Below are 26,914 nucleotides of genomic sequence, written 5' to 3' on the forward strand. Positions count from 1 at the left end.
CACATTCTCCTTAATGTCTATGTACCCCTTTTCAATAGCTGCACAACAGATTCAGAGAAAGCCCTCTCGGGACACCTGTGTGCGCGAGAGCGGCTGAAAGGCTGCTTCTGTAGTGGATTCATTCAATTCTAGGTGGCATGTTTGCCAAAGGTAACAAGTCTACAGGCCTCGTTTCTAAATCACGCTGTGAACCTCTTACCACAGACTACAAGGGCATGGTTACTTTCGGCAAAGACCGTACCTGCAACAAGTCATCCGAGTAAACCTGTGTATGGTATTTGTGTGCAGGGAGAACAAAAAGCCAGGACATCCAAGATAAGCACAACTGACAGCTGTTTATTGAGGAAATTTCGATGCATACGTCCTGAAGATAATGTACGCGATGTATACATTTCTTAGATCATTGACCTCATTGGTGAACACGCTGTCCAAAGCAAGATCCGCTGTTATATCGCGGTACTAGCAACGCGGTGTATACATGCGTTAGATCATTGCAAGCCCTGGTGTCTACACTTGCATAAAGATAGGTCTGCAGCCCCATTTTGCGATAACAGAAAGATTATGTTCCATTAATATTTTAGCGTGCGTCTGAATATCAATAAGTGCGAGCCCTATGTTCCGGCACATCTGATACAAAATATATATATCTGTCGCCACTGAGACTAATGCCGCCGATTTGCAATCAGGATAAAGGAAGCGTTCGTGCACCCCATGACCATGGCTTAGCTGACACACTTTATGGAACGAAAGCATGGTGTCTATAAAGTAGCAATAAAAAAAAAGGTGCTTGGAGGGTGCGTTCTCTGGCAGGGACCAGAGGCACGTGATTGTTAATTCTCAAATCAAAGTCGTTATTTTACTGGTGCTGTGGTATGTGTAGGATGACTCCTGGCGGGGCGTCCTTCTCGTAGTAGCGAACCTGGTTGTCACCAAAGTCCACCATCTTGCGCTCGCGCGCGAACCCGATAAACACCTCGCCGAGAGACGTGTCGTTGACCAGGAAGTCCTCGAACATAATCTCCTCCTGGAGTGAGTGCAGCTTGTAAATGACCTCGCTCCAGACGAGCGGGTACTCCGTGTTGGGCTTCAGCCGATAGCGCATCTGGTCCTGCGGAGGCGCGGCAGATTTCCAAAGGTTAAGTGGCGTTCGCCAGCTCTAGCGCAGAGCGGGATACCTTTACGAAGGCAAAGCTCGTGCTTATTACATAGATCGTTAGGAGAGCATGTTTGCTGAAGCTGCCGATAGAAGCAGAGGAATCAAGGTACCAGAAAAAAGACTCAAGCTATAATGAGGAGTGAATAAATAAACTGCTAAAACCTTGACGATAATGTCGTCAGCGCCTACCTACGATTTCCTGTTTACAATGAGCCCTACCATGTGCAGTAGTCCGGTACCAGGTTCCAGTCGACAAAGTTGAATGTTATCGCTGCTGGAGTGGTTCATGACGTCCTTCCCCGCAGTCATTACAATGCACAAGAATTCATCCCCTCCCTTTTCATTCGCCTTTGGAAAGCAGATAACTGTTAGAAACAAACCGTTGCATGAATATTCAAGTACACATATTTGTCGTCCTGAGCCCTAGCTGCAACTCTCACCTCCCTAGATTACTGGCAAATTCGCGAGCAGGTATATTATATAACAAAATACAAGTGGAAAGTTGTGCACTGCAGTCGTTGCAGCAATTATAAGCACGACGAGAGCGCTATTTGCGATTGGACGTGCTAGCAAATTTGTGTTCTCACACAAATTTATCCACACAACACAAGAGCGCGCGCATGCACACACAAAAACGCGGTTCGCACCTCCCGCTTCTCGGCGATAACCGAGTTGGGGAACTCTCGCTTGATGCCCCGGCTGATGTCCTTGATGGAGCCCTCCTGTGTGCTTTGCTCCACGGTAAGCTTCACGACGATGGTGCAGCCCTGTGTGGCCGACTGCTTCAGGGCCACCGTGTCCCCCACGCGCGTGAAGTCTCCGCCTGAGAGGATGCCGACGCGCGTGCACAGCTGGTCGCACTCCCGCATGCTGCACCACAATGGGCACGCAGCACTTCAGGAACTCTTTCTTTTTTCGATAGAACTTCTTGTAGATTTACTTGGGAAGCGCCCATGGCTACGGCGGACACAAATCACATACATTAAGGCTGTAAATAGAGAAACTGATATACAACCCCTGAGGGGCTAGCTACTTGAAGATAAATATTCGCAGCATCTTAGATCATAGGGTTAGTATACTGAATGTATAGGGAAAGTTGTCCATTATGCCAATGCATTGGAGCTGTGAACGCATTATCAAACCGTTTGATGGTATTACTAGATGATTCATGCTTGTTAAATATGGCCGACGAACAAGGTTTCAGCCTGACAACGTGGGAAGATGGCGCCATCGGTAGCCCTAAAGAACGGCTCCCGCTGCGATTGCTACACACTACCGCATCCATTCCGTCCGTTAAGCACATACGCATCCTTTCTGTTCCAACATGCCTGGAAACACGTCGGAAATACTTTGGCACAAAATACGAACACAATATATAAAAAAGACTAATTCCTCAGCAGTGATAATGCCTGACTTATGCTGAATCACCCTCGCTGCATACAATGTGTGTGAAAGGGTGCTCGCGCGTGTGTTTACTGTTCCCTTTATGCCCTACGTGCTTTCATAAATGAACACACTGCTGCGAGCAGAGTAGTGTGTTCTTGTCTAGCAAACGTTGGTAAACCAGTGGCGCTGAACCACATGTCTAGCTGTTTCTGTAAGCGAATCAGCCAATAAAATGCTCAGTTAGCTTGGTGTCATTTGTCTCCTGAAGGTTTTCGTTCACCGGCCATGGTTCGTGCAAAGCCCTCGCTGTTGAGGATAAAACCTGTCATGAAATTTGCAAGTCAAGTGCGTGAGGCGACATTCCGGTTGATTTTGAAGATTTTTTCTTGCATAAACGCACGGAGATGCCATCATGATCCATAAGAGCACAAGAGGCTCTTTGTTACAAACGGCGCCTGATTTTAAGTGTCTCCAAGTACAACTTGAAGGTACACTCAAAACCTGCAATTTCAAACTGAAACTTAAAAGACCGTCTTCTCGCTAACGTGGTTCATAGTCATCTACATCAACCCCTTAAACCCCTAGCAATGCCTGACATATGTTTTGAAATTTTAAAAATGACTGGAAATTTTGAGAATATATGTTATCTACCGCATATTTTAAAAGTTCCCTCCAAACCTTGCGCATTTTTTTTTAATTAGCGAGAAACACAATGCAGGCCACAGTGATGAGTTTGATGATAGCGGCCGAGATGGCAGCATCCTAGTGAGAACCCTTTTCTGACTCAGCTTTACCGCCATGTCCTCGATGACAACGCGTTAGGCTTAACACGCGTAGTGAAAGTCGCTGCCATGATGCTGACAGGTCGCAGCAAAAAGCGCGTCACAGGGGTGCAATGTATTCTTCATGGGAGGTCATAAATACAATGTGTAATTACCACATTTTTGCACTGAATTGCAATACATTGTAATATTTAGCGATCTCCTTTCAGCTCTAGTAAAGCCGACTTCGAAGCAACAAAACACAAGATCGCGGAGCGAAAGGCGTTACGTTCCCGCAGCGTTTCATTAGGACCCTTTCGCACTTACCCCGCCGGGGTGGCACAGTGGTTACAGCGCTCGACTACGGTGCTCAAAGATGCGGGATCTAATCCTAGCCTCGGTGGCAGCTTTTCGATGCAGGCGAAAAGCAAGGCGCCCATGTACTGTGCGATGCAGTACACGCTAAAAAACACCAGGTGGTCGAAATTTTTGGACTCCTCCACTACCGCATCTTTAATAGCCTGAGCCGCTTTGGGATGTTAAACACCATAAAGCAAACCAAAGATTTCGCACGTAGCTTTCTAATATGAAAGCAAAGCCAGGAGCTAGAAATACGCATGTCGCTATCTCTCGGCCTTTACCTTTGTTCTTCTGTTCATCAACGGCTACACCGCCAATGGCAACACAGAAATCTAAAGAACTTTGTCAACGACACTGTTGGCCGGTATATCACATTTGTAGCTCCAACAATGAAGGAATAAATAAATTACCATATTTAGTACCATATATCAATTAACACGTTTGTTTGAACATTTCCAGCGATATAAAACTGAACTGAATTCACTTGAGTTGAGCGTGGTGCCCGACATAACGGCGCAAGGTCAGTCGGGAGCGTTAGCATTTGTCACGTGCGCTTCCTTGGCCCCAGAAAACATGAAATAAAGGCCATAAATATCCCCCTCCCCATTCCATTCCTAACAAAGAGCGGTCAAAGCCGAAAATTTTGGACAATCAAACTATCCCGCTCTACAACGCAGTGCAACTGATGTGTTGTTGCGCCGACATTGCTGCTTGCACACACACAGCCTCCACAGGTGACGTCCCGTAAATATATGTTATAATAGGCAACAGCATAATGAGCTAGTTGTATCCATATGCAGTGTTACCCGGCTTCACACTGGAACATATGTAGTACGTAATGATGTCTAATGCAGGAATATGACAAGTATAGTTCAAAATGGTGCATGATGATCACATTCGACTGGTCGTCCATGACCACGACATATCGCTACGAAGCATATCTGCTAAATGAGTTAACCTAATTATGCGCCCTGTTCAGGCATATGAATTGGAGTATTTCCAGGTATAACATTGGTGTGCACTCTTCTTCGAGTAGTGCATGGGTCCGAGAGGAAGGAAGAGGACGACGAAGTGTGCGCGCCCTGTCCGCCTGTTCGACCCTGCCTGATGGCTCCTGTGTTGCTGCCCGCTAGCCCTATGTTTCAGGCTGGCTGAACCGCCTAGCACTCCTAGCACGTCTCCGTAGTGCCACTACAGACGCAACAATATGGCATGACTCATCGTGAGTCAGCATTACACGTCATGACTCCTGATAACTCACGCAAGTGCTTAGTGGCATCGGCGAGCTCTTTCTGCTATAAAAAACCGGCTGGGCGTTGGCTATGAGTCGGGTAATCTTATTTACACTGGCATATAAACGCTATAAAATGAAATCAAGTTTATTCATAACACTTCTGCATTGTTGATGACACGCTCGCAAAATGGTGCCACAAAGCTTGATCAGCTCGGGGAGCCTTTTTGGCAGCGATGACGCTACACAGAAAACGGCAATTGTAATGGAACAGATTTTGTAGAGTGGAACAGAAGGAATACATATAGGAAAAAGGAATACATGCAATCCGAACATTGATTCGGTAACTTAGGCCAAAAAGAACGAAAAGAACCCAGCAACTATTACTAAAGACCACACACCGAAATTTGACAACAATAAATTAAGCCTTTATTTGAGATTTAGGTGAAAAGGGCTATAATATTGAACAGAATCTGATTATACTCAGTAGCAACATCTACGGAGGAAAATATGAGAACTGCTTTGCAATAAATATGGTACGCAGTGCCCTAAGAGTTACGTCAAATGAGAAACTTGTATGTTTAGCTTATTCATAAGAAATTGTGGATTGTCCTTTGCTTTCAAAAAGCCAACTGTGCGATGCAGCGTCAGAAAACATTTCTCAGGCGCCTTAGTTCGTTGCGGTTACTTCGCAATGCAAGAGTCCCCAGCTTTGGCAGGAACTCATGTTAACATACGCTTGAAACTTGTAGTAGGTACAATAGATATAGAATGTAAAATTGCTTTGCATCACCTTTTACGCTGCAAATGGTTAATGAGTGTTGAAAAATGTATACATGTTCCCGGTTACGTTTACATGTATAGCATAGTACAGGTTAGCAGTCATTGCTAAGTCACGTTGTCAACATGAAAGCCTTCTGCCTGCTCGTTTATAATACACAGGGTTAATCTACACCAGCCGATTTTCTTTCGGACATTGTGTACAGCTATCATGCGTTGTAAGCTTATACATGTAATGGCACGTGCAAACGAAAGCGGACACATAGTGACATGTACCAATGGGGCTACCGTCCTAAGGCTGAGGAGAGAAAAGAGCGTTGTGTTTACAAAACCTAACTGCCACTGAAGCACTTTTAATTGGTGAAGCCAGGCATGCAGACCTGTTGGTAGCAGCCGCTATTCAAACCTAACCCTTTGAGCGAAGTGTTGTGATCTTGGGAGAGCGCAAAGCATGGATTCTCACTAGCATTACCTCCATATGCATCTCGGTTTAGTTGTATAAGAACAAGCTATATTGTCACTGAAAATAATCCCACTATAAACACGAACCTTTGCTGTTCGTATGAGAATTGCAGCAACAGATCCCGATACGCTACGATAAGCACAGGGTGTACTTTATTGAAAACAAAGCTGTATTTGCGTGCCAGTATGGAATAGCAAAGAAAGGTATCAGGAGATATAAATATAAACAGAAGGCTCGAGGCCGCCTTATCTACATATATTAGGTCAGGATACTTTAACGGCGCTGAAGATCGCATCGTGACACAGCAGTCACGAAGTGCGCGCGCACCCTAGTGACTCACCAGTGCGAGGTGAAGAGGACGGCCATGCCGCTAGAGCGCTGGATGCGCGTTATGGCACGGAAGAGCCGGCCTCGGGAGATGGGATCCACGCCGGAGGTGCACTCATCCAGTATGACCAGTGCTGGATCGCCAATCAGGCTCATCGCAAGAGACATCTTGCGCCGACTCCCGGAACTAGTGGAAGAGAGTAATAACAGAAGATTTATATATATTTATAAGTTATAATGTAAGTTAGGTGGGCGGATGAGGTTAAGAAGTTCGCAGGGGTAAAGTGGATCCAGCTAGCACAGAACCGAGTTAATTGAAGAAATATGGGAGACGCCTTCGCCATGCAGTGGGTATAATCAGGCTGATGATAATAATGATAATGATGAATATATATTTATTCCATATTACTGATAATCACAGGTACACTCCGTCTTACGTGGCAGTGTTGTCACTCGTTTTATTGGTACATTCAGACAACCAAGCAGGGACTCGTCATGCGAGTAGCAGTGGCATCACGTTTGACATCGATATGCTGTCGCCTGAAGGATCACCAGGTTCAAATTACTTAGCCAGCTTTAATGCAATGAGTGACACCCCTGAATTCTGACCAAACGCATAGAGGAATTTTTATTCTACAGTCTGCGTGAAAAGCCTACGAGTCTCACCCCTCCAAATTCCGAACCAAACCGCACTGCATGATGGCGCCACCTAACAATGCACTTTACGGTAAAAACCAACGCACTGCGAAGGCGTCGACATCAGGAGCCCATCGCCAGGCGACACCCTTTTGTAATGTGGCACCGTTTGGAACTTGAACGGTTTCATTTGGTTTGGTTTGTGGGGTTTAACGTCCCAAAGCGACTCAGGCTATGAGAGACGCCGTAGTGGAGGACTTCGGAAATTTCGACCACCTGGGGTTCTTTAACGTGCACTGACATCGCACAGCACACGGGCGCCTTGCTTTTCGCCTCCATCGAAAAGCTGAACTTGAACGGGGCAGGAAAGAGATGGGAGGGGGTCAGGCACGTTTACCCCATACTACACAAGTCACTGGATTTTGCAACGTTGCGAATAATCCACGCAATGTAAGTACACTACACAACATGGAAAAGGTATACCTAGACGAAGCGTTGCTGCCAGCGTTGTACTCTCGAAACTCGAAGCCGACAAAGGTAGGACTACATATACAACACGTGTGATTTCAAAGCTCCATAAAATAATTGTTTTATATTCCCGTTGCTGGAGTAAGTACCTTTTTCTTTGTGAACTCCCAAATGCTGAACATCAAACACCAAAATTTTATGAACTAAGGACGATCTCGATCCAAAATAGAAACACTCCGAAAATTTCCAAGCAAAGCTAACAAGCTCAAAACGTATGATTCGAATCCGCCCGAAGTGCATATCAAAAATCCAAACCTTGCCGAGCTTTGAAGCGGACAGAAACGCTGTTTCTTTTATGAAGAAGCGAAGCGAAACTAAGTTTCGGAATATACCATCTCCGAGCTTCAATGCGATACCACTAGATGTTGCGACTGAGTTTATTCATGCCAACGATAATTGCAGCTTCCCGCCTAAATGTCCTGCCGTACGGAGTTGTCTGCTCATGATCGCAAGACAGGGTTTTGTTTACTTTTTTTCCACTAAACCATCCAAGTATCCGATATTGACTTGCCCCGGTGAACGCGAATGCTATTCCGCAAGATACGGAACCGAATCCCGGCAGCGGCGACCACTTTTCGATGGAGGCGAAAAGCAAGGAAAAATTACCGGAGTCCTCACAGGCTAGGTCAGTTATTTTGGGATGTTAAACCCATTAATCAAGTTCGAAATTAGGTTTGCACGGGAAGAGTCGATCACACCTTTATTGAGGGTTCGAGTGTTAAGTTCTAAAGCAGGGATTAATCTTACTTAGGATACTTGTGCCATAGATCAGACGTAAAGTCGTTCGAACCGCACAGACGGACGTACAATTAATAAAGCAGCCACCTGGAGATTTCATTTCTTTCACAGCACACCGCTCGAGGGCTGCACATATTGCTACCGGCTACTGTTCTCCATAATGTACAGCACAAGAGGCCGCATGCTCTTGATTGTGAATTGGCTTGCGGACTGAAGCTGATAAAACGGCGAACATCACAGTGCGAGATGACTGCTCGTTTCGCACGCCTGGGGATATATGCTGCCGCAATGACGCTGTGGAATGACTAAACGGCCAGTGAAACTGATCAGTTCGCTTCGCCTAGAAATTGAAAACTATTAACAGATATGATGTTTTTGTTTGTTCACTCTCCCTCCGGCACGCAATCAGCGAATCGCATCGCATGTGAGGTCAAGATCAACGTCAGCCATGCAGGATTTACCGGGACAACGCTGGGCGGTCGTCAGAGGGTCTACACTCTGATATCTTCTCTTCTCTAATATCGTGCATAAATATTGTGTCCCTCTAAAACAAAATTGATCACATTGAAGGCTTCGTTTCGATTAGTGTATGCGTGGCAGTTTTACATTCAATAAAATGACTAGCCTGTCACCAGTGACGTACTCATGCTTCAGACAAAATTGGAACTTTCGATGCCTTACTTGGTCTGGTTAATGCAAGTTCAGCAAAAGAATAGAACAATTATACTTTTGGCTTATTTTAAAACAACCTAGCAGTACTCACAACGTTCAAATAGGCTTATCTCGCTTTATTAGTGACTTCACGCTGCCCATAACAAGAAACTGCGAATATGTCGGTGAATGTTTTCGGCGCACGCTTGCAAGAATATTTTTGTACATCGTACATTATATATGCGGTGCATTCATAAACGAGTATGTTATGCACAACTATAAAGAGCTACATCGAAACTATATGCAGCAAGAAATGATCATCCATGCGTATACATAGATGCATATGGTATCTGTTCATAAGGCTCACTGCACTTAGAACACTCTACGTATTGCATAGACCGATGCATGGCAATCCCTGTAGTCCAGGATGACGCACCTATTTACCAGATCTTATGTTCAGATTCTATGAACTGCAAGGCATTAAATATAATTGATATTCGATATATATGAAATGCGCCAGGGACTGCACGTTCCCCCACCAGGCAACGGATGGGTTTTGTCACTGCACGATATCTTTGAAAACCTTTAAGCACGTGTTCACCGCGCACATCCAGGAACTGGCAAGTATTTAATGCGCACAAATAAAGCAGCACCTCTATCGATAAGCACCTGGCCACTTGCCTTAGTAGCCTCATTACAACTGGACACAAATGAAGCTCACTGACCCGTAGTCGATGGTGAGGTGCTTGGAGTAGCGCATGAGGCCGACCTGGTGCAAGATGTACTGGATCTCCTTATTCATGACATCGGGGGTGAGGCCCCGCAGCCGCGCAATCAGTGCGAGCATCTCACGGCCCGTCAGCTTGAAGATGATCGGGTCCTCCTCGGGACAATAGCCGACCCGCTTCAAATACTGCACAGGATGCCGACAGCGAGCCAGAGTCACTTGCATCAAGGCCTATCATACCCAGAAGCAGCGCGATGTCCACATTGGGACGACAATGGCAAAATAAAAACGAATCTATTGGATATATGAACCCCCCTCAAGGCAAAAGAAAGGGTTAATATGATGAAATATAGAAATCAATTTTCAACATATTACAAGGTCAGAATAAACGTCGGCACAGAAATCGACACGAGCATAATGCATCAAAGAATGAAAAGCATTCAGAATAAAATATGGAGTGATTAAGTATTTAGCTGCAAAAGCGAAACTTTCATCGCTTGGTGATAGATGAGCTTTATGCGGGTCTGCAGGATACGTAATAATAATTAGAAATTCGGCAAACACAAAGACTGCCGTGCGAGAATGCGAAACCGTCATAATCTGTAAGGGTCAATATTTTTATATAATCTACAGCTTACAGTACGTTGTAAGTGCTGAGTAATGCTGCGCTGCCAATGTACGAGTATGTTGCGAGTGTACAAAACGTTACGTTTTATCATTCATGACTACTCATGTCCTCTTGTATACGTCGTCGCAACGTATACAGGCGCGGTGACGCCACCTGTATTTCATGTGATACATATTTTTGCCATGGACGCTGCCCGGTCACTTAGTATTCTACGGCACTATTACACCACCTCTCGAACTATTAGAAGCCCCTGCTAGTGCTGCTTTTGGTGCTTTCGCATTATATTGATCCAACTGATCGTGGCTATTAGTAAATATTAGGGCGCTAGGACTAGGGCAACTGTTTTGCGTGGTCTTCCTAACCAGCATGCCTGTAGCTGTGGCATGGATTGCGGGCATAAGGAAATTCCGTATACAATTCCAGCTCCCAACCAGTGCCCGACCATGCAACGCTCGTGGGGAGGACCGTGGCGTCCCGTGATGTCATAGTGCTGCCCACGTTGGCGGGAGATACGTAGTGCCGCTTGTACCAAAAATGGATGAAGGTGCCTCGATTGCGCGTCTAACCTGAAAGAGTCCCAAATCGTATCACGGAAGGGTAAGGTGGACTCCTGTCGCCAATGCGCCGGCCATGTTGGCCGCTCCTGCATACTTCGCTCTGAAACGTCATCTCGTAAAGTCATGCACATCGCGACCAAGTACGACTATATCACCACACGCATGCATGATTCTGAATTGAAACCCGTGGACGCTGCGAGAACTTCTCTCCTCCCCTCCACAGTTTCTTCACAGTTTGCCCAATGTTGATCTTGAACAGAGGATACACCACGCAGACACGACGTCACTCAATCGTAGATACGCCAGATCTGAGCGGTCGGCTCTGCCTAGTCACGTGAGAGCAATGACGTCACTTAATCGGTGATACGGCGGAACCGAGCGGTCATTCTGTATAGGTACAGTGGCCCCTGCTACTTCATAGCCGGTGCAACACATTGCAACAACTCTCGCCAATTTAACGGCAGCAGTCGTCACGAATGATCCAGGGGCGAGACGCCTCAAGCACTGTCTGCAATTGAGAAGTGTCGAAGACGACAGTCCGAGTCTGATCATCCAGTGGACGTAGCTCGCTGAGAGGGCAGGCGGGTCGAGAGAAAACATGCCACTTTCGCTTTCGCTGCATTAAAATAATATACGGTGGCGTCTTATGCTGTATTACCGAAAGCCGTTCCGAAACATGACATTTGCAGGAACGTATAGAATTGAGCTCCACGCTTCATATAAGTGTATTAAGTCAACAGCTTTTGATATAGTGAATACAATTCGAACCACCAAACATCGAGATACTTTATTTACCTTCTTTTGTAAAGACACATTAAAGGAATCTCTATGCGTGTCTTAAAACACTCGATTCATGCATACACGCCGGACAAATCACAGCAAATCGTTTTGCTACTAAATTAACCGAATCATCTTTAATACATGAGCCATTACTCTCATCTCCTAGATAGCGTAGTCAGGAATACTTCCACCGAAATATTTCCTCGTAAAATTAGTGTATTTTTCCTCTGTCCGGCTGGGGAATGCGGCAGGGAGGTGGCTGTCGATTATGCTTTTGAACGGTGGCAGAAATGCAGCCACAGACGTAGGTATTTGTGAACTGACAAAGGTACAGCTTACGCAGTTAAAAGTTTTCACATAGATAATGAAGTAAGAGCATATACCTTCCGCGCGTGGCCTGTGGGCCTGCGAGCCATGATAATCTCAAGCAGTGGGCGCTTGCGTCAAAATTTCCAACCTATGAACATATGCTCCGCCGTTATCGCTGCTACTTAGGGCCCAGGCAGATGACCTAGTGCGTTCGCTCTTTCTTATATGCGCGCAAACCTCAGGGGGACCTTTCATGTGCGAGTGATTAGCAGTTTTTCGGTGTTTAATATCTCCTCCCTGCCATATTGCGACGTTTATCTGGTGAAAAGGACAAGTAAATTTTCTTTGGTAGCACGAAAAGCCGCCACAACGGTTCGCCCGTTCCCACTGCCTCTAATACCTCACGTTTGAAGAGTGATCTGAGTCCTCGGACTTATTTCCCTTATTTACTACTCTCGGCAATTGCGTGTGCATGACAGGCATCTTTATGCGTAGTGAATGTTTTTTGCACTCTGCCTCTTTGCAAATTCCGACGTCTCCTGCCAGGTATCTGCGTCCTCGGACTTATTTCCCTTTTTTACCACTCTCGGCAATTGCGTGTGGATGACAGCATCTTTATGCGTAGTGAATCTCCCAACACCCGCCCCTGTTTTTTGCACTCTGCCTTTTTGCAAATTCCGACGTCTCCTGCCGCCGTTTTACAATACGACCAATGACCGTGCCTCAGCGAAGAAAACAGGTAATTTCTTAACCGTAGTAACGCGGAAATATAGTCTCCAATGAATGTGTGCGCGCGCTCTCGTAGCCCAAGCGCTGTGGGATAAGCAGAACTTCTACTGTTCACTGGCCTCATTTACGAAAACAAAAAAACATTCATTGTTTTCAATTCCTGTTATAAAGGAAGCGGAGCAAAGAAGAGGTAGAGACGAAAGGGGCGTTGCGGTAGCTCATAGTTTAGTAAGACAGCATAAATGCCCCAGAAATCATCTAAATCATTTGCAGAGTGATGTAGTACCGCTAGTTTTAACCCACAGTCTGACAGTGTCAATCAGAAGTCCAATTATGACAGCAGATTTTTTCTCCTAGATTTGTATTTTAAATACAAAGGTACGTCGCTGCCCTTTGTCCAGCAAGGCAAACGTTGCGTACTTTGTACAGCTTAACGAGTAGGCGAATAGTGTGCTAAAACCTCAAATGAACTTTTTTTTTTTACTTGCGGTCCAAAGAGGGCGTATCGCGCAATCAATCGTATCGCGCAGTCCCGAGGATTCAAACACCAAACGTCAAATACACTCATTTTAAATCTCGTTGAGTTGCTGGTAATGCAATACACATCTTTATAAGGGCTTCTCTGCGGTGGTATTGTCAGCAAGCAAGGCCATGCTAACGTCTCGAAATTTCCTACATAATTAGCGCATAATAATGCAACAGACGTCATTTATAAACGAGGTGTGTGGAAGCCTTCTCTCAGTGGACTCTTACATGCGTATTTTGGGATATTTATAACAAAGGCGCATTGCCAATTAAAATTTAAAAAGACGACTCTTTTTTTCACGTTGATGGCCTCCAATTTTGGAACACAACTTATGTATTTCAAGAAACATCTAAAGGTCCTCGCAATGAAGATTTTAAACAGGAGGTAATGTAAATATAAAATTCGAATATAAAGATGCAAGAAGGAACATCTAAGATGAGGAACTCAACAAGAAACAAAATAAATTTGGCGCCATAACTGAACAGTAAACCAGTATTAAAATGCAGCGGGAAACAAAACGCAAAATGACCATATTTAAAGAATTGTAATGAACAGAACGAAAATACAAAAACTCAAACACATACCAGTGAGTAGAATGGAACTAGAGAAGAACTCCACACTGCTTTTAGCTTTTAAAGGTTCATGAAATGATGTCGCATTCGTGTTTGTTGATTGTTGAAGGAAGCCAGTTCCAATCAATAATGGTTTTTGGGTATGAACGATTTGACAAACGTTGCGAGGCGTGCTGTGCGTTCGATTTTGAATTGATGGTCACGGAATGAAAACACTACTGAGTGTAAGGGAAAGAACTCGTAGTGAAGCAACAGATGCTGCTATGCAATGAACAATAAAAGGCCTAACGCATTCACGGCATCTTCATGCTGACCGACGTATACTTCTCCATGCGGTGGAGCAATGCATACCTGTTTGGGGTTACGGCGGATGCCCCATCCCTCGATGTAGGCGTTCCCGCGACCCAGCTCCCTGTCGCCGGCGAGTATGGCGAGCACAGTGCTGCGGCCGGATTGCTGTAGCCCCAGCACGCCGAAAATCTCGCCCGGCTGCACCGTGAAGCTCAGCTGCCCGATCACCGACACTTCCCTGCGGAACAACAGATTGATGACGAGTAACCTATATAGTGACCTTGCTTCACGTCGACAAGCCGGTTAACTGTTGCAACAACAATATCAGCATGTTATACGCCCGATAAGCGCGTGGAATTGAAGCCGATAACATATAGTACATGAATATCCCATTTAGAGCATTGTTTTATACATAAAACAGGGCACCATACAGAAAAGGAAGACGAGACACAGCGCTGACTTGCAATGATTCAACACGTGCACGCTTGCAGAAACTCAACGTTTCACCTGAGTTCAAGGATCTAGTCTCGGAACTTGACGGTTAGGCCCAAAACATCAGGACCTTTCGCTAAACTGCAAAGCCATCGGTTCCCGAACTTGTGAGCTTGGTGCGGAAAGTTTTCAGAGTCGCTCCTGAAAGATACGCGGAACGTTGCGTTTCCGAAGGCGTTCACGTATTGAATCATTGCAAATCAGAGCTGTGTCAAGTCTTCTATTTCTGTGTACTCGTGAATGTTGCGCTATTTTGCGCCGTGCATGACATGACAGACGTTGAGCATTTGTTCGTAGCTGACGCGATGCGCTGAATTTTTTTTTTTTTTTTGCTATGTCAGTGAAGCAATGGAACAGAAACTGGATTATCGCCCGCATGAAGAAGGATAAGGTGTGGTGGAGTGCTCCCTTCCACAACGGCGCTAGAATCTAGGGGCCTCCAGCGATTGTGGCGAAGTCTACCTGAAACAAGGCATCCGTAGCTAAAAGCCGCCGTAGTCAGCTTGGTAAAAGCCGCTGTTGATACGCGCATCTCTTACAATTTTTCCTGTCACATCGCTGCCAACACTTTTCTGTGCGCTCGAAGCAGTGGTCGTGGCCTAAGAGTCGTGCATTTTCATTTTCATTATTTCATCAATCTAAACCATTGCCAACTAGGAGCAAGTTTATTCACTGATACACGCAAGACGGTGCTTGCTGAAATGCTACAGGAGAAAGTCCCAAAGTAAAAGGCTGTAGGAATCACGTCGAAGAAAGCATGAATAATAATACATAACGAGAAAATAATTATTAAGCAAAAGCGTAACAGTAGTAACTAAAATCTTACACAGGCTGCCAATGCTGACGCCTCCATCAGATCTGCGGCTCATGACAGAAGACACAAATATACATGCCGGTTATACAATCACAGTCACAGCAGATGATAGGCTCTAATTTGTTTTCCATTGTGAGTTTCGAATTAATGGCTGTGCCATTTACGGTGTTTTCTTATATCACAAAATTGTTTGCACGCCATATTTAACAAATGGTTAGCGCTATTGCGTTCTTCACAGGAAAGCTCTGCTTGACGAGATTATTGTAGTTGTAGAAAATCCTCCTAAATTGTGTGACGTACCCCCACCTTGCTTCGTGGAAGAGGCCATGAGTTTACAACTGATGTCAACCGAGCAGTAAGCGCGCTTCTGATGCTGCTTATACGAACAGTCGGTTAGAGTGCTCGAGGTACATTTTTAACGTCATACCTTCCTTTCAAGGAAGAGCTCGGCGTATGTGCAAAAGTATGACTGTTCGACAAAAGCCTTGACAGTCATGACGGTACGTGTAGTTACGTCACTAAACAAGATCAGTGCTTAATAGGTGGTAGAATTGAACGTCTGTCCATTAATTGTTTTTCAAAGGTATTAAAAGAAATATGTGGGGGCAACCAGCGTGTTCGTACCTGGAAAATAATTTCCTTGGCATTCCTGGTGACCGCAGGGACCTTTTAATGTTTCCGTGCCCAACTTCCTCTTTCTAAACCAACTTAAGTGTACCAAACGCTTTTAGCAGGTGGCGTCTGCGTGAGAAGGAAGGATAGTATTTGCCGGCACCCCGTTTTTTTGGCCTCCTCTATTCCGCTCGGGAAGACTGCCTGCTTACGCGGCACGCCCACTGTTCTTTAACCCTCCTGACAACACGCACTCCTCTAGCTCTCACATGCGCTCCATCCGCGGTGGCCACCTTTCGAAGGAGGTGATACGCAGAAAGAGTCCATGCCGTGTGCGATGTCAGCGCAAGATCAACATTCCCATGTGGCGAAATTTTCAGTAGCACTCCATTACGGTCCTCTTTTTCTCCTCTCCCTTTCACTTCCTCATTAGTGTCTTACCGCACGGAATGGTTGAGATGCCCACAAAGAAACAAGAAAGTCACTGTGCTATTCTGTATGAAAACCAGTTTTCATGCTCTCTTTTCGGCGTATGTGCGAACGCTTCAAGGTGGTATGTATGGCTACTATTACTAGCAGTCCATAAAAATATCCGCCTTTTCGATGAACAGCCGACATCAACTCTGCATAAAAACTCGCCACCCAGCAATTGTCTTCGTAAAAAATTTAGTACCACAGAATAGGTATCCATAAAGTTAAAATTTAGAGTGTCTTTACAAAGCCACCTCTACAGGTTAGGTTGTCAGGTTGGGAAAGGCATGGACCAGACGGAGGCTGGCCTATCGAAACTACGGGGTGACACAAATGGCTTGGGAAACTGCTGAGATAGCACTTTGTAGTTCTTAGAGCATGCACGTTACTAATCGGGATACTACCTAGGATTTCGCCTAACTGGGTCGTGTGTTGAACTTGTCGGCCCAACTACTTTATTTTGTTTAGCTTCCCGATACATTTCGCGTCAATCTCAAAATTGCTGGACTGTTTTATATCTGTGACGTACGGTGGGCCAAGAGGACCACATAACGAAATGTTCGTTTCCCTCATCCACTTTCTTTTCTTTACAGGAAGCTCTCGGGAGACTGTTTTTACCCTCAGAGGTCACCTGGCCACCGAATTTCGTTGCCGGTGCGTATATAAGGCTTTCGCTTTAATAAGAGAACAGCACATCGCATAAAACGGCCGGTCAAGAACGACAACAAAACAAGGACATAAGGACACGCTATCCCGCTGCTTATTGAACACGCCAGGAGAGAATGATGACCTCATCCACACTGCCGGAAGAGAAATGTTATAAAATGAAGGTAAAAGCGAAAAAGAAGCCAGAAACAGCGAATTCATTGCGCTAATTTTATGCATACTCGCGCTGCGCTGAAAAATTACATTTACTACTTAACTGAGAGAAGTGTTTAGTCCATCCGGCAACAGCACTACTGTGATGGGATAAACCCTTGTTTTATGGGTGTTTGCGACGGCAGTTCACTTCACATACAGTTGAACTGAACTGCCGTAAGCGGTGTTACACGGCAGCACTGACTGCATTTGAGATTTCAAAGGCAGTTCATATCGACTAAGTACGAGGTTGCAGTTGAACTGACCAGCCGAAGACGTCTGCCAGCAGACGCGCTGCATCGGCCGAGATGGTGGCATTTAGGACAACCTTGTGTTTTCATCTCACAGGAAATGTTGTGATGCCCACGAACGTTTTTGCAGTAACGATGGCTATGGCAACAGTATTAGACGAATCGTCAGAAGTGTCCGGAAGGCAAGGCAGGCATTTCATTAGACGCTTTGTTTTCGACTGTCGCATTTTACTTTTATAGGGAGCTAAGCGCCTCAAGATTGAGCTTGAGAAACGGCTTGAAATATGGCACTTGCGGATTTTGGATACGGTCGGGATCGCAGTCGAGCTTCACAGTGCTTACTGTTCGCGAGATAGCAGCTATCTGGAGCTATGACTTCATGCCTTAACATGGACAATGTATTACAGGTGACGAAGGAAACAACTGTACACCATTCATCTCCCGCTTCGCCATGTGAAGAGCAGACTGCACAAGATATCCTGTAACACCCACCATAGCATCTCCACAAAGCACCGGCATGGGAAAGCGTCAAGTCCCTCACTTTACTACTCTGAAGCTTTTATCTGCAGTGTACCCGCATCCAGGTTTTTATATAAGGCAAACCGTTGGTAGGGTTTTAACGTGGTTAAGAACAACTGTCCATCAAAAGCAGTTTAGCTTGGTTTGGCTTCGTTTTACTTCGCTAAGCGTCACTATGCAGCACTGATGAAGCTACAAATTTTAAATTAACGTCAAAATACGAGGAGACCACTCTTTGGTTAGGGAAACGTTGTTGCCGTGCTAGGCTCAAAAGTTGAAATAAGACAAGTATTCGCAAGTCACCTGCCTTTTGCAAGTTCAGTCTTGAAGAAGAGCTTCTGCTTCAAACAATGAAAAATATGTATCACCCAGAGGATTCATCACAGCCTTAAGCCAATAAAAATAAACTTGCTTGAAGCTTCCCAAAGCATCAATTTTTGAGACAAAAAAAAAAATTCATTTGGATTCTGTGTACCAGGCAGCGTACAAAATGGCTGCCGGGAATATAGTGAAATGTAAATGTATGCAGGGAAGGGAAGCAGCCCAAGTAAAAGGACATTTTCCTAAACCTAACATTGGAAGCATGGCAGCTGTATTAAGAAATGGGGAAGACGAAATGATAAGAGTTAAATGATTCCTTATAGAACACACCTTGCCGCCAGAGCGTTTATAACAATAGCTCTGCTAGATACGAAGGTCGGTCTCCATGTCGACGCGATGCAGACCTTGCCTGACCTTGATCAATCAGCTTGGCAAACGAACTGCTTTGTCAAGGTATGCAGAAAAAGAGGTATAGCATGGCCACCCCGATTCACCATGATGTCATAATCTCTGTATGCCTTCGTGGCCTTCATTCATTCACAGCCTCGTCGCTATGACTACTGATCAAAGTTTTGCTCAGCACGTACTTGTAGGTCTTGCCCAGCTTGTGCACAAGCAGGCCCAGCAGGCCCTCCTCTTCGCCGTGTGTCATGGAATCCACCAGGGCCTCTACGCGCTCGCGCTCCTCCAGAATGGTGGGGTCGACGTGCTTCAGCTGCAGCTTCTTGGCGCGCAGTTCCTCGCGAGACAGGAGCTCGCTAGACTTTGTGCGCGACTGCATCTTGGCGTCCATGAAGACGCACACCAGGAGCAGCACTAAGCCCGTGATGAACATGATGAGCAGGTCGATGCGGAACTCTCGACGCTCGTCGTCAGTCTGCGTAGCACTCACCACGCACTCTTGGCCCGAACGGCGAATTTCGAAAGTGGTGCATGATCCTGTTGGAAATAGAGGGTGAGAAAAGAGCACTTAAAGCTTTGGGAGAAAGAATATTCAGAAAAACGAAGGCCTTCCTTATTCGTTTCATAGACACGATCTTCGTTAGCCCTGTCCACTCATGTACATCCTATCAACTAGTAATCCAACAACTCGCCCAGCGATCGATTCTTCTGTACCCAATAACATTCACGTACTTCAGACCATGGGTAGAGGGAGCGGATAAGAATAGAGTTAATGACAAAGTATATATTGTGTTAATGTTGCATTGAGAGAATGGCCGGGCAGAATGCAAAGATTAGGGCACACTCGCAGTCTTTCCTGTTTGCTTTATCTTCTACACAAAATGCTGCAGATAAGTACTAAAAAACAAATTAGCTGTAGTGTAGCTTGTGGTTAAACCTAGAGTAACACGAGAGCTATCTTCATGGCTACGCTTAGGCTCGGCTTGAAAGTAAAGATATGCCTTTTGCACGTAGTAATTCAATCTATGGTTTCAGCTTTATTTATGCCATAGGGGGCACTTTTGACCACTAAAGAGCGTAAGCTACCTGGTGAGAGGGACGACGCGGCTGTCTCCGAGGTTCGGGAGTAGACACAAGAGGAGTCCAACAGAGACGGGCGACCACAGCGATGCAGGACCTACCCGGAGCAGTTGTAAAGTGGCCGCCAGCCGAGAAGCCTGAAGCCCCGACCCATTACATCGACGCCCACCGAGACGCACAAGGGAAAACAAAACGCCGAGCCGGCAACCAGCGTCGATAAGTTCAATGCCACCCAGCCTGACGAGAGCCAAGCACAGGGCCCTGACCGACTCATTAAACAAGCTAGTGGGTGAAAGCACTTTCGGCCTAGCCGATTCGGCAGAGCAGACAAAAATAAGGGTTGGCAGAGCTTTGTATCCTGGCACGTTTCTCCTCGCTTTAGCAAAGCAATAAGTGCAACCCAGAGGTTGCGTCGATCGTTCTAGAGGGAAGGTCACAAATGGTGGCAGCGGTGGGATCTAGATGTGAGAGACATTTTGCCTTTCTGCCAACGTTCGGTGTATGGGCCCGACCAAGGCAAACATTTTTCTCTTATACAGGCAGGATTTATTTGCTGTTAGAGATCTGCTTAGAGATCCCGTTCATACAAAGCTCCTGGCAAGAACGCCGGAAAGAATTTTATAGCAGTCCATCGTGCTGAAGTTGTGGCGCGAGACACCCTCGTACCCGAGGAGACAAGAGTTAACATGTCGCTACAGCAATCATAGAGTTCAGACAAAAGAACGTTGGGCGCCAGCGCACTGATTTTCGTAGGCACGATTCCGACTATCACGGAGGACGATACAGGTCCCAAAATAAGGGGCTTCCACCAATTTTTAGAACAGGTGGCAAAAATGGGTAAATGGCAAGCCAAACAAGTTATTATGTTTGCGCGGTGCAAAATGGTCGCGGCAGCTCAGGGTTTCGCATAGAGGGATGAGGAGATGGCAAGCGCTACAACGTACAAATCCTTCAAAGCGTTCACATTGAAATGCATCGACAACGAACCGGCGAGAGTAAAATTAAAAAATTTCTTAACGCGCGCCAAAGCTTCAGTGAAGGCTCAGGCTCTTTTGCGAGCCTTTTGAAGATACTCGGAGGGGAGACCTTTGGGGACGTTTATGGTGAGGATGTGTCGAAGTTGTCCAGCGTGAAATTCTCAATGAACAACTTTCCCAATTTCTTAATGGCTTGCGTGACCCAGTCCGGCGGTTCGCTTTGTCGCAAAGCCCCAAGACTTTTGCCGACGCAGTTGAAGTGGCAGCCAGGAAGGAAGAGATCGAGGAAACTACGCGTACACACGTTACCGCTCTTAGGCAACTTGAAGAGATATAGGAGAAGGGCAAGCTTAGCACGCGGTTAGAAAGTCTACACAGACTCCTAGAAGAACGTCCCCGGATGCGTAGCCAGCATGAGCCGATTGGGAAACCGCGACAGCGTGGTAATTTGGGGATTTGCTTTTCTTGCGGCAAGCCTGGACATTTTTCTCGCTCCTCTCCGACGCATCAGACTGCTCGCTGGTACAGGCAGTGTTGGACAATCCAATTTAATAACCGTCGCTACGGAAACTGAGTACGGCCTCTGTCTTCAACCGGGGCGAACGGAAGCAGTGCGAGGCAATCGTAAATCTGTACCGGGACACGAGCCCGAACACAGAGTGCAAGGTGTCAATTGCCTTGTGGACACGGGTTCGAAAGTCAGTCTGTTAAAGCGCTGCGCCTTGATAGGCATAAACTCAAACTGGGTTAATGTGTTCGAGAAATGCCAAAGCCACATAACCCTTATCGGCATTACCGGAGACCGCATTGGCACGTTTTACGTCTACCGAGTCCCTGTCGCACTGGGCAGCCATAGGTTCATTGGCAGCTTTGTACGCGACAACAGTGCCATGCTCCCTGTGGCCGGTATCATCGGACGAGATATTTTACGAGACCAACGGGTCGGCATGCTGTACAGTCAGGGCACGCTTCCAGTAGGCGCATATTGGTCCCGATCGATATCTGGGCATGCGACAGGTAAGCGATGAAAGATAAGGAGAGGTAAGGCCGAAGGGAGCGTACTCGTCGCGCAAATAGAAACTACGGTGGTCTCAACAATGAGCGAGTGCCTGTTGGCCTGTAGACCTGTGTCGTCCGTATCAAGCGGACAGATGGTGATAGATGAATTTCGGCTAGTGATCAATGGACTTGTAAGAGCGCCCGCACTCATTACAGTTCGCGAGAAGGAGGCTATCCCCGTCAGAGTACGCAACCTAAACCTTCAGGACATACGTCTTGGGAAACAAATATGGTGGATTTGAATAGTTAATCAAATACGAAGTAGATGCGTAGCACCTCTTATTCCCGTTATACCTTTCATGCTTTACCACACAAATCTGCGATTTACTCTCTCCAATATATTCCCTCAGCTCACGAAAGAGGTGGCAAGCAGTCACAAAGGCAAACAGCGCCGATGGTTGCGCTTCCGAAACACAAAACATACAAACCTAAGACCCAAACATTCCGATTGCTGCCCTTGGTCGGTTGCGCACGGGCGGCGGTTTCAAATCGATGTATATCCAGGCGTCCTCCCGAGAAGATGAAGATACCGTCAGCAGCTCCCTCTGCCGCGCATTCTCCCCAGCCCGTGTTTCGCCACGATTTATGACCTCCACGTCCTTTTCCCTCAAACCGAGAGAGAGAGCAACTAGCGCCGAACCCATACCCACTGCGCTTACGCTGTGCTTTTTAACTGCTCTGGTTTGCCTCCTTTTCGCGACGTTTCCGATAATCGACACGGACCGAACCGACGGTGTCGCCCGTTTCCATGTGTTCCTATACCACTTCCGAAGAGCGGCCGCCTACGCGACCGTCATAAATAAACTCGCGTCAAGCTGCCCCTTGACCTTGGCCGCCCCTTCGGAATCTCCCCCGCGACAGTGGACTCGAGGTGAACACTTCGTTTCTGAGAGAAGCCCGCAAATTTAACTCATTCTTAGAATGGGAATTCTTCGGAGCCGACGAAGGTGATTATGCTCGTCCGCTGTCAGCGTTGCGTAAACTTGAGCGTCCAAACGGCCGCGTCTCGGCCGACTGTCGATTTATGGGCCTCCGGCTTTCCGGTTCTGTCTTCGTAACCGTTGTATTTCAGCACTTGGAGCACAGCGAACCTGCGCCGCAGAGCCAGATGGCTCAGCTTCATCCATTGCGACGCGAAGCAGACGTACACACGCTTGTGCAACGCTGCCCAGCGACGGCCGCCACGTCCGCAACTGATACGCGCAATACGGGATGACCAGAGGCGAGCCCGGCAACAGGATCCCACCGCTCGGCAGCGGGGGTGTTGACGGATGTTTGTGAGGGGTACGACGTTGCCGCCTCCGAGGTTCGCGAGTCGACACAAGAGTAGTCGAGCAGATACGGGCGACCAAGAAAGACGAAAGTTCGCGCTGGTCGAGTCAGTGATGCCGAAACTCCCCGGAGCCGTTGTAAACTGACCGTATGCCGATAATTCCTGGAAGCCCAAAGCCCCAACCCGTTACATCGACGCCCGGGGCAAAAAAAAAGCTATCGCGTCAAACGCCAAGCCAGCAACAAGCGTCGACGACCATTTTAATATAAATAGCGCGAACAGGAAGACACAGGACAAGATGTTTACCAACTCGCCCGACGAAGTATCTTGGTAAGCATCGAGGAGTTGAACGCCACCACTCGTGAAGAGAGCGAAGCACAGGAACCTGAAAGACTCCTCCATGTCAGTGGGTAAGCGAACTTTCAGGCTTCCCCCATCGGGCACAGCAAAAATAAACAAGTTTTCGCAGAACTTTGTGTATTGGCTTGTTTCTCCTCGCTTCAGCAGAGCACGAAGTGCAACACAGGTTGCGTGTGATCGTTAGAATCTAGAGAGAACGTCACAGTGCCATTCTCCTTATTTTTCGTTCAAACCACCCACGCCAAATTTTCGCTAAGCAGGGCCTTTAATGCTGTCGCGCTAAAACTGACATGCTTGCTGTAACAATTGACAGCCTTCGCGCTTTGTCATTGAAGCACACACAGAACCAGACTACAGCGGGGCATGTCTCCATTGGGGCACTAAGAGATGTAGGGCTGCGGTGTGCAGTGTTCCGATAGGTGTGTTGCATTAACTTTCTTACCAAGCAGAAACCTGTGGCACTGGTAACACATATGTTCATGCACGTCCTGGTGACATCGAGAAAAGCTTTCTTCAAAGCCAATTCCGAAGTGTGCTAAGTGCTGGCATGTAAATAGCTCGAGCTACAAAGCTCAGGACTAGCAAACATCATTTATATTAAGGCAAAAGCGATTATTGGCTAGCGGGTGGCGTGTAAAATTTCCGTGACCAGGAAGAGTTCACCTGTAATAGGGGTTCGTTTATGTGTACAGATTCCAAGACCAGTAAGTATCCACGTGTGATAGTTAACCAGTAACTAGTACTGATTGAGAATAACTAATTAGGCACTAATTGGTTATTAGGCACTTGTTCATATATGAATCCACTTGTAATAGGTAAATAATTACTTCTTATGTATTGATTGCTAGTTGGAAACTAGCTTTCGATTAAGCACTAATTACTGTTTAAGCCATACCTACAAATAAAGCGCCACTGTACCTCGGAGGAGGGGATAAGAGGTCAGCGTCACAATGGCAACGTAGGGAGCGGCACTAAGCCTGGGCGAAAGGAGTGAAAGGCGAGCGTCATCATGGCAACGTACAGGGCGCCACTGCGCCTCGGAGGAGGGGATGAGAGGGATGTGCTGGCTCTTCAATCAGTCTCTCCACGGACATCGTACACAGCGATCATAAGATATGATTTTTCATTATTGCACGTAAGTAGAAGGTAATTCCCCCAACCATTTTTAGCTACGCTCACATTCGATAGTACGTTACCAAGACTCCGTTCTAGCTGCCCAGCAGGCATCCCTCTTCGCATATCGTCGTGGCGTACACGACATAGCGAGTAGGCTCCAAGTGATACGTCAAGGCTCCTCCAGAAAGGTAAGGTCCGACAAAGAAGTGCGAGCGTGCCGCGACCAAGCTTCCGTGGCCTGGTTTTTTTAGTGCGTGCCACAATCACGGATTTCGCCGATGTCTGTCCGAAGCCGCTCACTCTATCTCTTCGTGAACTTGAAGTGGAGAAAGAGAAGGTGGCTACGCGCGCGTCTTGCGGCTCAGCATTGAGGAGATGGAGCGGCCGCAGAGCTGTAGTAGAAGCTGCTTTCTCTCTCTCTCTCTCTCTGTCCATCCGTCTCTCCGTGAACTTAAAGAAGAAGGGAAAGTGGCGACGCCCGCATCACGCGACCTAACATTGAGGGGGCACAGCGACCGCATGGAGTAAACAGTGAGAGAGGAGCGTGTGAGCTGCGAATGTGGTGTCCGTCGCTGGACAGCGTTGTACAAGCGTGTGTGGGTTTGCTTAGCGTCGCAATGAATGAAGCCGGCCCATCTGGCACTGCAGCTCAGGTTCGCCGTGCTCGACGTGCTGAAGTACAACAATTACGAAGGTAGAACCGGAAAGCCGGAGGCTTATAAATCGACAGTTAAGCTTGCGGGCTTCTCCCAGAAACGAAGTGTTCACCGCGGGTGCACTGTCACGGGGGAGATTAAAAAGGGGCGGCCAAGGTCAAGTGACAGCTTGACGCGAGTTTATGACGGCTGGGCAAGCGGCCGCTCTTCGGAAGTGGTATAGGAATACATGGAAACGGCTACGCCGTCGGTTTGATCCTTTCCGATTCTCGGAAAAGTTGCGCTTCTACAGTGCCGCGAAGGAGGCAAACCAAAGCAGTTAAAAAGCACAGCGTAAGCGCAGTGGTTGTGGGTTCCGCGCTTGCTGCTCTGTCTCTCAGTTTGGGGGGAAATGGCGCGGAGGCCATAAATCGCGGCGAGACACGGGCTGAGGAGAATGCGCGACCGAGGGAGCTGCTGTCGTTATCTTCTCGAGAAGACGCCTGGACATACATCCTTTTGAAACCGCCGCCCGCGCGCAACCGACCAAGCGGAGCGATCGGAATGTTTGAGCCTTAGGTTCGTGTGTTCTGTGTTTTGGAAGCGTAACCGTCGGCGCTGTTTGTCTTTGTGACTGCTGGCCACCTCTTACGTGAGCTAAGGGAACATATTGGATAGAGTGTAAATCGCAGATGTGTGTGGTAATGAATGAAAGGTATACCGGGGCCAAGGGCATATTAATTTTTTCACACGTATTCTTTCAAGAAACTCTCCACTAAAATTTCTTGGCTCTCAAGAAAGAAGATTTGTGGCCGGAGAAATGAAGATGCAGTTGAGTTATCGGATGGTTGCGGGAAGCAGCGCGTGGGCCCATAGGAACGTTGCACGACGAACAGATAGCAGCGACTGACTGATGCCGCTGACGCCGCTAGCGAGTAAAGCGAGCGAGAACGGGATGCACGCACCGTGATCCCCTGAGAGCGGACCTCCTCCACCTCCTCTTCCCCCTCCTGTTGAAACAGGGGGGGGGGGGGGGACAGGAGGGGGTGAAGGGTGGCAGTTCCTGGCCCTACGGGACTGGAAGGGTAGGTCAACGCCGCTTGCGGCGGGCGCTAGCCAGCCACCGTATGTTATCTGTTGTAGGCCGCCATTACACCCGCCACTACTTCGGTGGTGTACGACAGCTGTTTCTGGCCCTACGGGGCTGGTATGGTAGGTCAACGCCGCTTGCAGCGGGGGCTAGCCAGCCACCGATTTTTTTTTTTTTTTTCATCTTACGGAGCCTGCACAATGCATGAAGCCTTGCTCTCCTTATACCAGTCTGCTTTTATCCTCATTAGTGATTTTTGTCATTTAAATTTATCATTCGGTACCCTACGTATGCCTTGCATGCCAAAAGCTTAGAACCCAAGCTCGAAGAAACGTTTTCAAGAAGTAACGGTCCCTTTTGGAGGTCTGCGAGGCGCGAGGATGGCTTTCGCTCAAAGCCTGTTTGTCGCTCTCGAAACCCTGGCACCAGGCGCCCAATTCCGCAATTC

The 26,914-nt window shown here is 47.1% G+C and overlaps 1 protein-coding gene across 1 annotated transcript in view; it reads right to left on the reverse strand.

Annotated features, from left to right (window-relative positions):
- Positions 1-325: 325 nt before the first annotated feature.
- Positions 326-26,914, reverse strand: part of LOC146200746 (phospholipid-transporting ATPase ABCA3-like) — an 83,586-nt gene continuing 56,997 nt past the window's right edge. The window contains exons 15-20 of the mRNA XM_084595589.1: positions 19,062-19,413; positions 14,197-14,374; positions 9,743-9,930; positions 6,478-6,651; positions 1,804-2,026; positions 326-1,108 (exon numbers count right to left, since the gene is read on the reverse strand). Of these exons, the coding sequence (XP_084451715.1) occupies positions 857-1,108; positions 1,804-2,026; positions 6,478-6,651; positions 9,743-9,930; positions 14,197-14,374; positions 19,062-19,413 (1,367 nt within the window). The 3' untranslated portion in view covers positions 326-856. The remainder of the gene's footprint in view (positions 1,109-1,803; positions 2,027-6,477; positions 6,652-9,742; positions 9,931-14,196; positions 14,375-19,061; positions 19,414-26,914) is intronic.

This window comes from Amblyomma maculatum, chromosome 2 (assembly GCF_055883805.1).
Source record: "Amblyomma maculatum isolate TAMU_Amacu chromosome 2, ASM5588380v1, whole genome shotgun sequence".
Classification (NCBI taxonomy): Eukaryota; Metazoa; Arthropoda; class Arachnida; order Ixodida; family Ixodidae; genus Amblyomma; species Amblyomma maculatum.